This window comes from Polypterus senegalus, chromosome 7 (genome assembly GCF_016835505.1).
Source record: "Polypterus senegalus isolate Bchr_013 chromosome 7, ASM1683550v1, whole genome shotgun sequence".
In the NCBI taxonomy this organism is placed as follows: Eukaryota; Metazoa; Chordata; class Cladistia; order Polypteriformes; family Polypteridae; genus Polypterus; species Polypterus senegalus.
The window spans coordinates 19,941,554-19,955,543 of record NC_053160.1 but is presented as its reverse complement, the minus strand read 5'-3'; the positions used below and the strand labels follow the sequence as shown (position 1 = coordinate 19,955,543).

At 40.5% G+C, this 13,990-nt stretch overlaps 1 protein-coding gene across 1 annotated transcript in view; it reads right to left on the bottom strand.

Moving 5' to 3' along the window:
• Nucleotides 1–13,990, bottom strand: part of LOC120532237 (FERM and PDZ domain-containing protein 1) — a 176,965-nt gene that overhangs the window by 12,913 nt on the left and 150,062 nt on the right. Inside the window, exons 13-14 of the mRNA XM_039758088.1 lie at nucleotides 13,666–13,848; nucleotides 7,238–7,382 (exon numbers count right to left, since the gene is read on the bottom strand). Of these exons, the coding sequence (XP_039614022.1) occupies nucleotides 7,238–7,382; nucleotides 13,666–13,848 (328 nt within the window). The remainder of the gene's footprint in view (nucleotides 1–7,237; nucleotides 7,383–13,665; nucleotides 13,849–13,990) is intronic.

Here is a 13,990-nt window from a genome sequence, read left to right as displayed (position 1 = left end):
CCCAAATTAGTGACAGGTATAGAAAGAGGAATGTTTTGACCAGAGAATGTAATACCAGTAATGATAGAAGAATGAAGATGAAGATGATGTGGTGTGCCAACTAAGATGGCTTCTGTTTTGGATCTATTCAACTATAGAAAGTTAAGCCTCATCCATGCCTTTATCTCCTCCAAGCAGGTAGTCAAAGTAGATATTGGCAGAGGAGCATTAGAGGAGGTGGGAGTAGTCCTGGGGTAAAGCTGAGTGTCATCAGCATAATAATGGAAGGATAAACCATGTCTGCCAATGACAGTTCCAAGGGGAAGCATATAGATGTTGAAGAGAATAGGGCCCAAAACAGAGCCCTGTGGGGCACCACAAGTAACATTGTGGGTATAGGATTTTGCGCTACCCAAGGCAATGTACTCAGTTCTACCAGTCAGGTACGATGTAAACCAGTTAAGAACATTTCCAGAAAGTCCAATAGTGTATTGCAGGCGATGAAGGAGAATGCGATGGTCTATCGTGTCAAAAGCAGCTGTCAGATCAAGAAGGATAAGTAGAGGACTAACTCCAAACAATACTCTGTAATAAGCATAAGTTTAATATTTGACTGTACTCTGTGCAAATATATCTTATACTGTAAATCTGGCCGTTTTCTACTCACATGCATAGCTGACACCGAGCACAAGGGTTCTCCATATAAGACTGCTAGGCAAACATTATAATATAAGACAGATGGAGACAACTGGAAACGTGCAGTCAGACTAAGGACTGTTAATATGTTATTTGTTGTCTGTCAAAGTCGTCATGAAACGGTATCCTCTTTTGCCTTGTTTGGAATTGCATGATTCACCTAAATGGAGGACGGCACGTGAAGAAAGAGTATAAAGCCTTGCAATATTGCCCGGCACACCTTTGAAGGGAGATAACGCCATCCGATCCTGAAAATCCGTCCACTGCAATGGTGAAAATGGCAGACTCTACACATCGGGATCCCACTCCCGAATTGGGTTTTGCCATTAGCTTTGTAAAAGAAGCAATAGACAATATAAAGGTTTGGGGTTTATCCGGCCCCGTATATTGCAGACAATCCACAATATTTCAATAAAAGAACAGGTCAAAATATAAACAAAACAGTTCATATGCGCGACGCCTTTCAGAGGGTCGGCGGCCATTTTATAAAGGAAGGGCCGGAAGTGGAGGAATGCTGGAAAGGAACTGTGAGGGAGGACGGGACTGCTGACGTCAGGAAAGATGGCGGAGGAAGGGTGGAAGTGAACGTACTGCGGGCAGGCTATGATGGCGGAGCGTCTCTTTTTCTGGAAGACAAAGGAGAAAGGATAATACCCCGCCACTCCCCGCCGGCGAATGTCTTTCAAAGCGGTTTAAGATCCGTCCGCGGCCTCCTACTCGCGCATGCATGACAGCTTCCTTTGTCTGTTATGCAGCATAAGCCATCATTAAACAAAGCTAAGTTATTTCTCCTATGTGATATCTTACCGCCGTATCACTAAGGGAGGGGTATCGCCTTTTCATATTCTATCTATATACTTTTGGGTTATTTAACACTCCACAATTACAAAACAACTCATTCCAAGGAAGCTAATGCCCCCTGCTGGATACATATTCCATGATCCACCAGTTTATAAAGGTGGGGGGTGGTCCCTCAGCTGTGATGTGATGGCGGTCCCAATTCCTGGCGTCTCACCCAAAGAACACACAGTATTGAAGAACAATGATGATACACCAAAGCAATACTAAACAATAAACACGTCTATCAGAAATTAAACAGGAACATGAAAAAAAAATTAAAAAGAACAAAACCAACAAGGAAACGGAAAATACACAAAAGTTCAGGCTGTTAACATAATAGGACAATAGAGAGAAATTAATTAACATACTTATTTCTAATAGTACAGGCTATTGAAATGCATTATTCACTGGTCATTCAAATGATTCTTTATGCAGCTTCCAGTAATTTCAAAATGCTATGGCAAGAACCATTACAAGAAGTAGAAAGTATGATCTTAACACCCCAGTTCTTAATTCTTTAAACTGGCTTCCAGGTAAGCTTAGCATTGATTTCAAAATCCTCCTCCTTACAGTATAAAGCTTCATAAGGCCAAGGCCCTGCTTTCTTATCTAAACCTATCATTACCTACAAACTAGAGTTCACATTAAGATCTCAAAATAACAGCCAATTAAAGAATCCAAGGGTTGACAAAAGCTGTGGAATGAACTGCATGCTTATATAAGAAAGGACCCTTTGTTCTCAGAATTTAATTAAATCCATGCTGACGACTCAGCACTTTAGTGTAGCATACCCTGACTGGAGCTGCTGATTAGCTGTGCATAATTAGAGCATTATAATGTTACAACAATCTAGAAGAGAACAGGCCATTCAGCCCGACAAAGCTTGCCAGTCCTATCCACTTAATTCTCCTAAAAAAACAGCAAGTTGAGTTTTATTAGTCCCTAAAGTCCTGCTGTCTACCATGCTACTTGGTAGCTTATTCCATGTGTCTGTGGTTCTCTGTGTATAGAAATTTTTCCTAATGTTTGTGCAAAATTTACCCTTAACAAGTTTCCAACTGCGTCCCCATGCTCTTCATGAACTCGTTTTAAACTAACAGTCATGATCCACTGGACTAATTCCCTCATAACTGTAAACACATGCCTCATGTCTCCTCTTAATCTCCTTTTGCTTAAACTTGTAAAGGCTCAGTTCTTTGAATCTTTCCTCATAACTCATCCCCTGTAGTCCCTGAATCAGCCTGGTCGTTCTTCTTTGGACCTTTTCTAGTGCTGCTATGTCCTTTTTGTAGCCTGGAGACCAAACCTGCACCCAGTACTCCAGATGAGGCCTCACCAGTGTGTTATAAAGATGGAGCAGAACCTCCTGTGACTTGTACTCCACACATCAAGGCGCTTTATAACCTGACATTCTGTTAGCCTTCTTTATGGCTTCTGAACACTGTCGGGAAGTCGATAACTTAAAAAATCCTTCTTATAAGGTGTACTCTCGATTCTCAGACATCCCATTGTGTATTTAAACTTCACATTTTTACTTCTTACATGTAATATTTTACATTTACTAACATTAAATTTCATCTGCTACAAATCTGCCCAAGCCTGTATGCTATCCAAGTCCCTCTGCAATGATTCACTGTAGATTATCTGTCACTCCACCTATCTTGGTATCATCTGCAAACTTAACCAGCTTATTACTTATATTCCTATCCAAATCACTTATATAAATCAAAAACAGCAGTGGCCCTAGCACTGACCCCGGAGGGACACTACTCTTAATATCAGGCAATTCTGAGTTCTTGATTCCTTGGATCATCACCCGCTGCTTCCTGTGTCTGAGTGAATTTTGCGTCCATCTACAAACAACACCCTGAACTCCCACTTTTTTCAGTTTGATGCCCAACATATCATGTGGCATCTTCTCAAACGCTTTCTGATTATGAAATGATTTTTGATGCATTTCTGTTTGTATTTGTATAAAAATATAAATAGGACAGTAATTCTAAACTGTTACTATCCCTCCTCTATTCTGTTACTCTTCTGGGTATCCTACTGTGACACTTGCTGCCATTGCTCTAACTCCAAGCTGTTTTCTTGCTCCTTGGAATGACACTTGAGATACCAGATGCCTTGAAATCAAAGGATGAAATCAGTTTGTCATCAGAGAAGACAGCCCAGCATTGACGCTACAGTAGAATGCCTAGGATGTAGTAGAGAGCCAGTTGGCCGATGTCTCTAGGTGACTGTGACTGTGTCGGACTTTGTCTTTACAATGATCCCTCGCTATATCGCGCTTCGACTTTTGCGGCTTCACTCTATCGCGGAATTTAAATGTAAGAACATCTAAATATATGTCACGGATTTTTCGTTGGCTTTTCGCGGCTTTCTGTGGACAATGCTTCTTTTAATTTATGGTACATACTTCCTCAGTTTGTTTGCCCAGTTGATTTCATACAGGGGACGCTATTGGCGGATGGCTTAGAAGCTACCCAATCGGAGCATGTATTACATATTAACTAAAACTCCTCAATGATATAAGATACAGTATGTTTCCCGCGCGGTGCTTGATTGTTTGCTTCTCTCTGTCTCTCTCACTCTCTCTGCCTGACGGAGGGGCTGTTTGCACAGTGGCTGTTTGCCTAGAAGATACGGACGATCCTCTAGAAAATGCCGCTTTATCGTAGTGATTCTGCATACTTAAAAGCATGTATTGATTTTTTGACTGTTTGCTTTTCTTAGCGAGCTCTCTCTCTGAAATTCTCTGCTCCTGACGCGCGCACTCCTTTGAAGAGAAGATATATTTGCATTCTTTTATTGTGAGAAAGAACTGTCATCTCTGTCTTGTCATGGAGCACAGTTTAAACTTTTGACTAAAGGGTGTTATTTCAGGTCTAGAGGGCTCTAATAATGTTAACACTGCAGGAGAGGTTATTAAGGCTTAAAATATATAAAAATAACCATACAAACATATGGTTTCTACTTCGCGGATTTTCACCTATCATGGGGAGGTCTGGAACGCAACCCCCGCGATCGAGGAGGGATTACTGTACATTTGTGTTCTAAGTGACCATGGACCACCCAGACCACAGGGATGCTGCAGACCGCAGACTGGAGTTTTTGTTTTCCTCTCCTCAGTTGTCAACTGGCCATAGCTCAACGATAATTCTAATGGAGAGATATTGTTAACGTCCAATTATTTTTAAATTTTTTATTCTATTAATTTTATTGTAATCATTCCATACAAATAGATCAATATTTACAAAAGAATAGGATTGAAAACTGTTAAGATCCAATTATGTTAATCGCATTAGGCCTGCTTTGTTTTACTGTGTGTTTCAACAAATCTTTATCTTTATGTAATTAATCATTTGTAAAGTTGTAAAAAACTCTGAGTGCTATACAAAAAAAAACTGAATTAGATAGTTTGTATAAAACATCATCATGAATGGTTCTGTGTACAATATTAGTAATTCTTCTTGACTGCACTTTAATATTACTTGCCTCAGTCTTTTTCAGTCCTATATAAATAATTTGTAAGTTTTTATTTTAAATTCTATGCATTCTATGCATTATTTATTCTACCCTTATATACTGACATCAATAAATTATTATTACACATCTTTAACACATCTCTGCAGCCCACACTTTGGCAATCTGGGCAAACAGCTATACTATTTAGTTGGAAAGCCTCCATTTTGCACTTCTACAACACGTCCCTTGCTAGTTTTAAAAACACCAGTGGAATTTTGACCTGGGAACAGGATATAGTATTTTATTGTAATATCTCTCTGTCCTGGTGTGGTAGATCTTCAATTTTTGAACTGTAGACTGTGTTAAGTGTTAATTATTTTGCTCAAAGAAACCAGGATGAACTGAATTTACAGAACTTTAATTAATTACAGGCATTACAAGCCTTTAGTGTCTGTAGTAGTAGGGCGTTATACCGTGTATAGCAATGAGATGTCAAGCAAAATGACGTCTTTCATAGGCTAACTAAAAAGATTGCAATATGCTAACAAGCTTTTCAGGCAACTCGGGCCCCTTCTTCAGGCGAGATGTACACACAACTAAGAAATACTTGGGATCAACCGTATAGAGTAGTGGGGAGTGTGGAAAAGCAATGAAGAAGAGAGTGCAGGGAAGGTGGAATGGGCAGAGAAGGGTGTCAGGAGTCATTTGTGACAGAAAGGTATCAGTGAGAGTGAAAGGGAAGGTCTACAGGACGGTAGTGAGACCAGCGATGTTATATGGGCTGGAGATGGTGACACTGACCAGAAAGCAAGAGACAGACCTGGAAGTGCAGAGAGGACTTCTCATTGAAGCCTTTCTAGTGTATTCAGTATTTTATGCTTCTGCTCCAGTCAGTTTGTTTTTCAATTAGATTTATGACCTGGGAATGGGAAATGCGTACATAACACAACCTGTTTTAATGCACTTATAACCTGGGAACGGAAGAACGCCGTAGGACTAGGAATTGCAGAATTTGTTCAGCTTGAGAAAGGAAGGAGTGCAGAGGTACTCAAGAGACCAGACACTTTGATCAGAGTCACTCATCATCAGGACCGGATAGCCAATCAAACGTGTGTAATGTCACATGTACTGAAACCCAATGTATGCATTTTAACATAAATATATACTGTAGATAGCTCATCTGAGGGACCAAACATGAAGAAATCAAGAGAAGGGCGACAAAGGAAGAAGCGTCAGAGATCAAGAGAGGTGAGACCATCGATTTAGACACCAGAAAACGTAACCTTTGAGTAACGCCGATCGCTAAACCAAAAGCCGCCTGGCTCAACATCCACCTCTTGACATTTCAGATTTTCAGTGAGCTTTTCTAAGACTGTGTTTACATCCAGACTTTGCTACCTATTTTATTTTCTATTATGTTTTCTTCATTTTTGGTATTGTTATATCGTAATAAATACCACACTGTTTTTTAATTTTATACACTTTGTCTTTTACCTAGAGAGATTGAAATAAGAAGGCACCAAGGTTGGGCAAAATTGCCACCTTCTTGCTCACAGGGTTTATCAAGGCGGTTGAGGTCACTACTTAATAATTAGAACAACTGCAGTAAAAGTAAGACATTAATTAGTAAGTGACATAAAAGAGTTGTGCTTTTACGTATGTGGCAATGACATCTGCATGTTTGTTAGTGCTGGTGATAGTGAGTCCTACGCAGAGAATCCTGTGCAGAAAACTGCGGAGTGACTGGCAATTGGCACCACCTGAGACTTGGTCTGGATTGGACCTCAGTGTATGCGTGTGTACATCTGTGTGTGTGTTGATCTTCAAAGGTGGGAGTAGATGAACCTGATAAACATCCCTGGTAAGTCTCAAAAACCTCATGCTAATACATTCTCTTACTCCAATATTCCCACTTCATCAATTGTGGGCTTTCCAAAATGGTTTTGTTGTCAGTCCAATTTAAGTCAGTTCTCTATGGTATTGTACGCTGGCTGAGGGCACTACAACAATTTACATGGAATAATATAACAACAGGAGAAGACACAACCATACAATGTGCATACATTATAGCAGTGGACCTGGTTGGGATGTGAATTACAGACAGAACAAGTGGTACAAGATGAAGGAAAAGTCCTACAAGGCACCAAAAGCAACCTGTTCCAAGAAAGAAGACCATAAGGAAACACTGCAGCTAGGTGGCAAGCTTTCCTTCATGAGCGTAGCACAAATTTCATATAAGACAGGTCAGTATTACCTTCTTCAGCAAGCATTTTGTGCATTTTCTGATAACATGTCCATGAGAATATGGATGCTGCAGAATCAATAAACAGCTTATAATAGCCAGCGACAAGACAGGCCAGGTCCTTGGCAGCATGACACTCCATTAGCAATGAAATGGGCTAGAAAGAAAGAAAGAAAGAAAGAAAGAAAGAAAGAAAGAAAGAAAGAAAGAAAGAAAGAAAGAACATTCAAATTATTGGTTTGGCATTTACTGCATTTCTATTTTTCTTTATTCATTTTAATGAGAAGCAGATGACATTCCATACAATCAATTCAAACTTAAGAAAGCAAAATTGAACCCCCAACCAAGAGAACGAGTCAACAACCAAAGCTAATCTTACAAAGTATCCTTTTCCCTAAAATGGAAGCTTATTCTAACATGTTATTGATTAGATCCTGCCATATTTGAAAAAGGTTTTGAACAGATCGTCTAAGTGAGAATTTGATTTTTACCAGTTTTAAATAGTATGTAACATCAGTTACCCACTGACTTCAAAGTGGCAATTGAGCAAAATAAGTCTGCGTGCCAATAGTGAAGTAAAGGCAATCACAGTTTGTTTGTCCTTCTCCAGTTTAAGCCCCTCTGTGAGCCCACCAAACACAACTGTTGGTAGATTAGGAGAGATTGTAACCCCAAGGCTGTCTGAGAGGCACTTAAAGATTTTGGTCCAGAATGATTTTAATTTGGTGCAGGCCCAAAAAATGTGACCCAGTGAGGCTGGAGCTCGATTGCAGCATTCGCAGGTTGGATCTCTCACTGGAAACATTTTGGACAATTTTAAATGAGACAGATGTGCTGGATATATAATTTTAAGTTTAATAATTGTATGCTTTGTGCATATGGAGCTCGAGTGGACTCTGTGCATGGCTGCCTTCCACTCCTTTTCTGAGATGTTGTGTGAGAGATCCTTTTCCCACTGTACTCTGGGATCTTTGAAAGCAAGGGACTGTAAAATGGTTTTATATATTACACAAATGCTGTCTAAGTTCTTGAAACTGAGCAATATTTTGAGAATTTGGTTTGGAAAAGGCATTATATTTTGTGAGGTCTCTTTCTAGTCTTGTTTTATTCTCTCTCATTATTATTGGATGTTGATCCTTTCCCCACCATAGCCTGGGATCTTTGAAAAGAAGTAACTTTTTTTATAAATTGTAGAGATGCTATCTGACTCTTCAAGACTGATCAATATTTCTTCTGGAATAGAACAAGGAAGGAGGCGAGAAAAATTGGGCAGGTTTTGTTTAGCAAGGTTTGTAGCTTGAAAGTAGCGGATGAATTGTGTTGATGAGAAGCTGACTTTGAAGCATAATTGTGCGTAGGATGTGAAGATTTTATATATGTACTGTACAAGTCTCTGAGTGTTTTAATCCCAGACATTAAATACTGTATATGTTTGAGAGGGTGGAAAAATGTGGTTATAATGTAGGGGTGCAACAGATTAGAGCTTTTCTGTCTGGAAGTGCTTCCTACATTGGTTCCATATTCTGAGAAAATGAAGGGCAATTGGATTATTAGTGTATTGATTAACAAGAGCAGGGAAAATAAAGAAGTACTGCAAGATTTTATTTCTATTGCAGACCAGGCTTGTGTATATTTGTCAATTTGTGTCGATGTCCAGGTCTTTATAGCATTTACTGCATTTCTAGTGGTGGGAAATTATAACAAATTAAAAGTCAAAGATAACGATTAGAAATTTTATAAATTGCTGGAGGCCAAGGAGACGCATCAGTTTATTCATTTTGGGTGTGTGTCACATACCTAAAGGTAAAATGTATTAAAAGGGCGGCATGGAGGCACAGTGGGTAGCGCTGCTGCCTCGCAGTAAGGAGGCCTGGGTTCGCTTCCCGGGTCCTCCCTACGTGGAGTTTGCATGTTCTCCCCGTGTCTGTGTGGGTTTCCTCCCACAGTCCAAAGACATGCAGGTTAGGTGCATTGGCGATTCTAAAGTGTCCCTAGTGGGTGCTTGGGGTGTGTTTGTGTGTGTGTGGTGTGTGTGCCCGGGATTTGTTCCTGCCTTGTGCCCTGTGTTGGCTGGGATTGGCTTCAGCAGACCCCCGTGACCCTGTAGTTAGGATATAGTGGGTTGGATAATGGATGGATGGGCAGTCTTTCATTATTTTCTTTCTTTTTATTCATTTATTTATTGGTTGTTGACCATTGTGTGCTGCTGGTGCTCTCCTGCTGTCTCCTGTATTTGCTTATCATCACAGTAACTGTCAGGATTGACAGTTGAATCCTGCCATTAGGGTGATATCTGTCTATGTGTGCCAGAAGAGTCTCTACTGTGTTGGACCCTTGAGCAAGGCCCTTAACCTGCAGTTGCTCTGTCCTGGGTATGACATTAATCTGCACCCAGTCCTGCAAGCAGGTCTTTAAACTTGCAGGGAAAACTTTGGGGTTGGTGGCAGGATTGGCACTCCAGCATCTGTAAAAAAAAAACCTCACACTGTTTAGTGTGGTGCTGAGATGTTACCCATCTCAGATCTCAATCCGGGTGGTTCGTAGGGTGGTGGGTGCGACAACACGTTATAATCAGTACATGCTGCCAACCTCTCTCTCTATTTATGTGTTGGGATGTGAGTCTTTGGATACAATAACTCAAAACTTTAATCATTCAGTCCAAATGAAACTTAGCATATTTGTTAGCTCTGTGAAAACTACATACACCACACAGTGCTTATAAAAAGTATTTGCCCCTTGGCAGTTTTCACATTTCATTTTTAGAAAAATAATACATTTGATAAATAAGAAGAGATGGTTCAGTCCATTGGGCTTGTTGGTTTAAGTAAAAGCTAAGCTGTCTCAATGTCTCATTCTGATATTTCCTAAAGATTGTTGAGGTTTCTGCTCCAACTCCACGTCTCAGTAGTTTGTCCCAGATTCCCACAACTCTTTGCGTAAAGAAGTGCTTCCTGGCTTCAGTCTTAAAACGCACTTCCCTTAATTTCCACTGTCATTTTTGAGTATGTAATTCACCAATAGGATAAATGAACACTGAATTTCAATAAATTAAATTTTCCTTTTTTAACACTCATCAACAGAAAACGACAATAATGTCAAAAATGAAACTTATTTACGAATAGAAAACTTAAACTAACTGGGAAACACTTAGCCTATTTGCTGAAGCTAATCTTTCTGTGCTTAAATATACAGGAGGAGCTACAAGTAACTAAAGATGACAGAAAAATGACAGAACTGGAAAGAAAGGAGGAAAATGTACAGCGTGAAACAATGGTGAGGCGTCGGCAGCGCTTGCAGTGAGATGGTACTTCTCCATTTCTCGCAGATGCATATCAGGAGTGTTGGGTGCACACGTGCAGACTGTTCATATCCAAGCAGCTTGTTGATCAAATATAAAAGAATTGAGACGCTCAAAACTCCAATGGGGACCCAACCAGCCTACTCTTTGATGTAATGTTAAACTATGGCGCTGCTCAACTCCAAAAGTAACTATCTACAGTGCCCTCCACTCTTTGATTTAATATTAAACTATGGGAAATCCCCCCCCACTCTGCAATCGTATCACAGTATTCAAACCCCCCAGAATTGCTCTTCAATCAAATAAATCTGCCCACAACAGAGCACTTCAGGCACTGGGCTTAGGGCCACTGATGATTAGGGTGGACATGCGAACAAAGTCATTTAATGCTTATGGATGACAAATGTCTTTGCTGTAGAGAAAGAGAGACTTACTGGTCCCACCACAGGCAGGAAAACAAAGGCATATCCAGGAATGAGCTGCTTTATCCCACTAGGAGGCCCAGGCCCCTCATGGACCCCGTGATCATCAGAAGTGACTGTGTGCAGAGGGTGCAGACCTTTAAATATCTGGGAGTGCAGCTGGATGACAAATTGGACTGGACTGCCAATACTGATGCTCTGTGTAAGAAAGGTCAGAGCCGACTATACTTTCTGAGAAGGTTGGCGTCCTTCAACATCTGCAGTAAGATGCTGCAGATGTTCTACCAGACGGTTGTGGCGTGCGCCCTCTTCTACACGGTGGTGTGCTGGGGAGGCAGTATAAAGATGAAAGACGCCTCACGCCTGGACAAACTTGTTAAGAAGGCAGGCTCTATTGTAGGAATAAAGTTGAACAGTTTAACATCTGTAGCAGAGCGACGGGCATTAAGCAAACTCCTGTCAATCATGAAGAATCCACTGCCTCCACTGAACAGTGTCATCTCCAGACAGAGGAGTAGCTTCAGTGACAGACTTTTGTCACTGTCTTGCTCCACTGACAGACTGAGGAGATCGTTCCTCCCCCACACTATGCGACTCTTCAGTTCCACCCGGGGGAGTAAATGCTAACATTATTCAAAGTTATTGTCTGCTTTTTTATTTTTTTTCATTTTTCATTTTTATTACTATTTAATTTAATATTGTTTTTTTTTGTATCAGTATACTGCTGCTGGATTATGTGAATTTCCCCTTGGGATTAATAAAGTATCTATCTATCTATCTATCTATCTAGCCTGCTGTTTGTGTTACTCATAGGCACAGTTTTCTTGTCATTCAGCATTTCTTTAAATATATAAATAATGCTTCACTTAGCAATACCAGTATCTGCGGTAAATGAATGCGATAAAATAACTTTGACTTCAAAAATAAGAAATACTAGGGGGCTCTGCCCCATGCTCGCTTCACTTGCCCAACCCTGGGTTTGGTTTACCGGATATACAATTTAAAGAGACGTTCGTTTCATGGGAATTGTTACATATGCATTTTTTTCACTTTTATTTTAAAACTTTTGTAAAAACAATACTTTATTTCCAGCCCTAGGCATGGTTAAATCTCTTTCTCGCAGGACTATAACTCTGCTCTCGTTGTGAAGTGGGGTGCAGCTGAACGCACGCTAAGGAGATGCCGTCGGATCATCTGCTGTCTTTCTACTGCTGGTGAGCTGCCTGTTCTGCTTGTCTCGCTGCCCGATCATTTCAAAGCCTGTACAGCAGCTGTTCTTTGCCACTTCGCATCTCTGACACTCGTGTTATAAAGGTTTCGGGGGCGAGGGTTAGTTTGGTTGAACGCACGCTAAGGAGAAACATTCTGATAATCTGCAGGCTTTTTGCTGCTGGCGAGCTGCGTGTTTTGCTCATCTCTTGATGTTGTTTAAAGAGCTGGGAGCACATGAAGCGTGTCTGCCTAACTGCTAGGTTAGATGTCTGTGGACTTGTTTTAAATTATGTCTCACTGCCTTATCGCGCATGACATTGTAAAAACAATACTTGTCCTTTATTTCCGGCCCTGGGCATGGTTAAACCTCTTTCTCAGGACATATAATGCTGCTCGCGTTATCACATGAACGCATGCTAAGTAGGTGTAGTCGGATCATCTGCTTGTCTTTCTGCTGCTGTCGCGCTGCTATCAGTCTTCTGTGCTGTACTCTGCCCTCCCTCAATCAGACCTAACAGTCACTTAAAACAAAAAAGGCTTCAACCTGCCTGGGACGCTACAATACTTTTTAATTTTACTGCTTTCATATTCTTTACCTTTCTCTGCATGTGTATCGCGCCATTGTTTGTTTGAGCCTTTCAAATTCCACTGCTTTTATAATCTCTTATCTGCCTTTTTTTCTCTCCAACACTTTTGGGTCTCTTTTCTTCGTGCTGCTCTTTCTTCTTTGCTTAGTCTTTGACGTTTCATTTAGAACGCATTGCCCTTATACGCTTTATATGTGCTGAGAGCACAGGATCTGTGTGTGCTACGTGCCTTTACACGACTGTAAGTTATTTGATATTGTTTGCGTCTCGCAGGTCTTTTAAGTGTCTTCCGAGAAGATTATGTATCATTGCCCTGCTTTTCCTTTCCCAGAATTTTTTTTTTATAATAGAGAGATAAAGGGCTTGAATAAAGATAATTCCGAGCCAGAACGGGATGTAGCGGAGTGCGCTGACTCTTTTACTCGCTTTTCTACAGAACGTTCACGGGAAATTCCGCCTGGTCCTGATGACGTCAAGTCTGCTTCCGACCCTTTTGAAGTCACATCTGGGTCTGAGCCTGTGGATGAAGACCCTTCTGGTTCCAAAAAACCTGATGTCATTTCCTATATTGGCCTTTAAAAGCCGCCTCCTTTCCCCTATCCCCTCAGTTCTACTTTGGACTCTGACTCGTGCACCTCATTGCTGTTATTTTTTCAGTTTTGCAGCCAGGAAATAATATACGGGTGTCTGCCCCAAACCTTGCTATGGCTCTTGGTCGAGTTTGTGACACTGTTAAAACAAAAAATAAAATCTGTGAATGTTAAAGTTCAGTTCTCTTCTATCTCACTAAGTCCCTCTTTCTGATGTAATTATTTTGCTGAGGTATTAGATGTGCTGTCTTTAAGCTGACATACAATATGATGAGCCTATTTTTCTATAACTGTACAATAATGGACAATAAATGTGCTAAAATCATCTTACCTTTATATCTTGCAGATAGATTTTCACGGAGCTGACCTTACTGGACTCGGGGATCAGTTCGACTCGAGAAATATTCAGAAACTCTGTCAAGGTTGTCATAATGCTGAGCTTGTTATTGATAATCTGACTTATGCCATACTTGGCCCCAACTAATAATGTGATGGAGGATTCTCTGTCCTGCAACTGAAAATTAAATGATTAGAAAAAGGGAATTGTTAATGTAAATATCCAAAACATTTTTCTATAATAGAAGGATGTAATAGCAACATGCTGGCGCAATGGTCTGTTATATAAATCACGAAAGGCACTTTCACCTCCAAAGGTT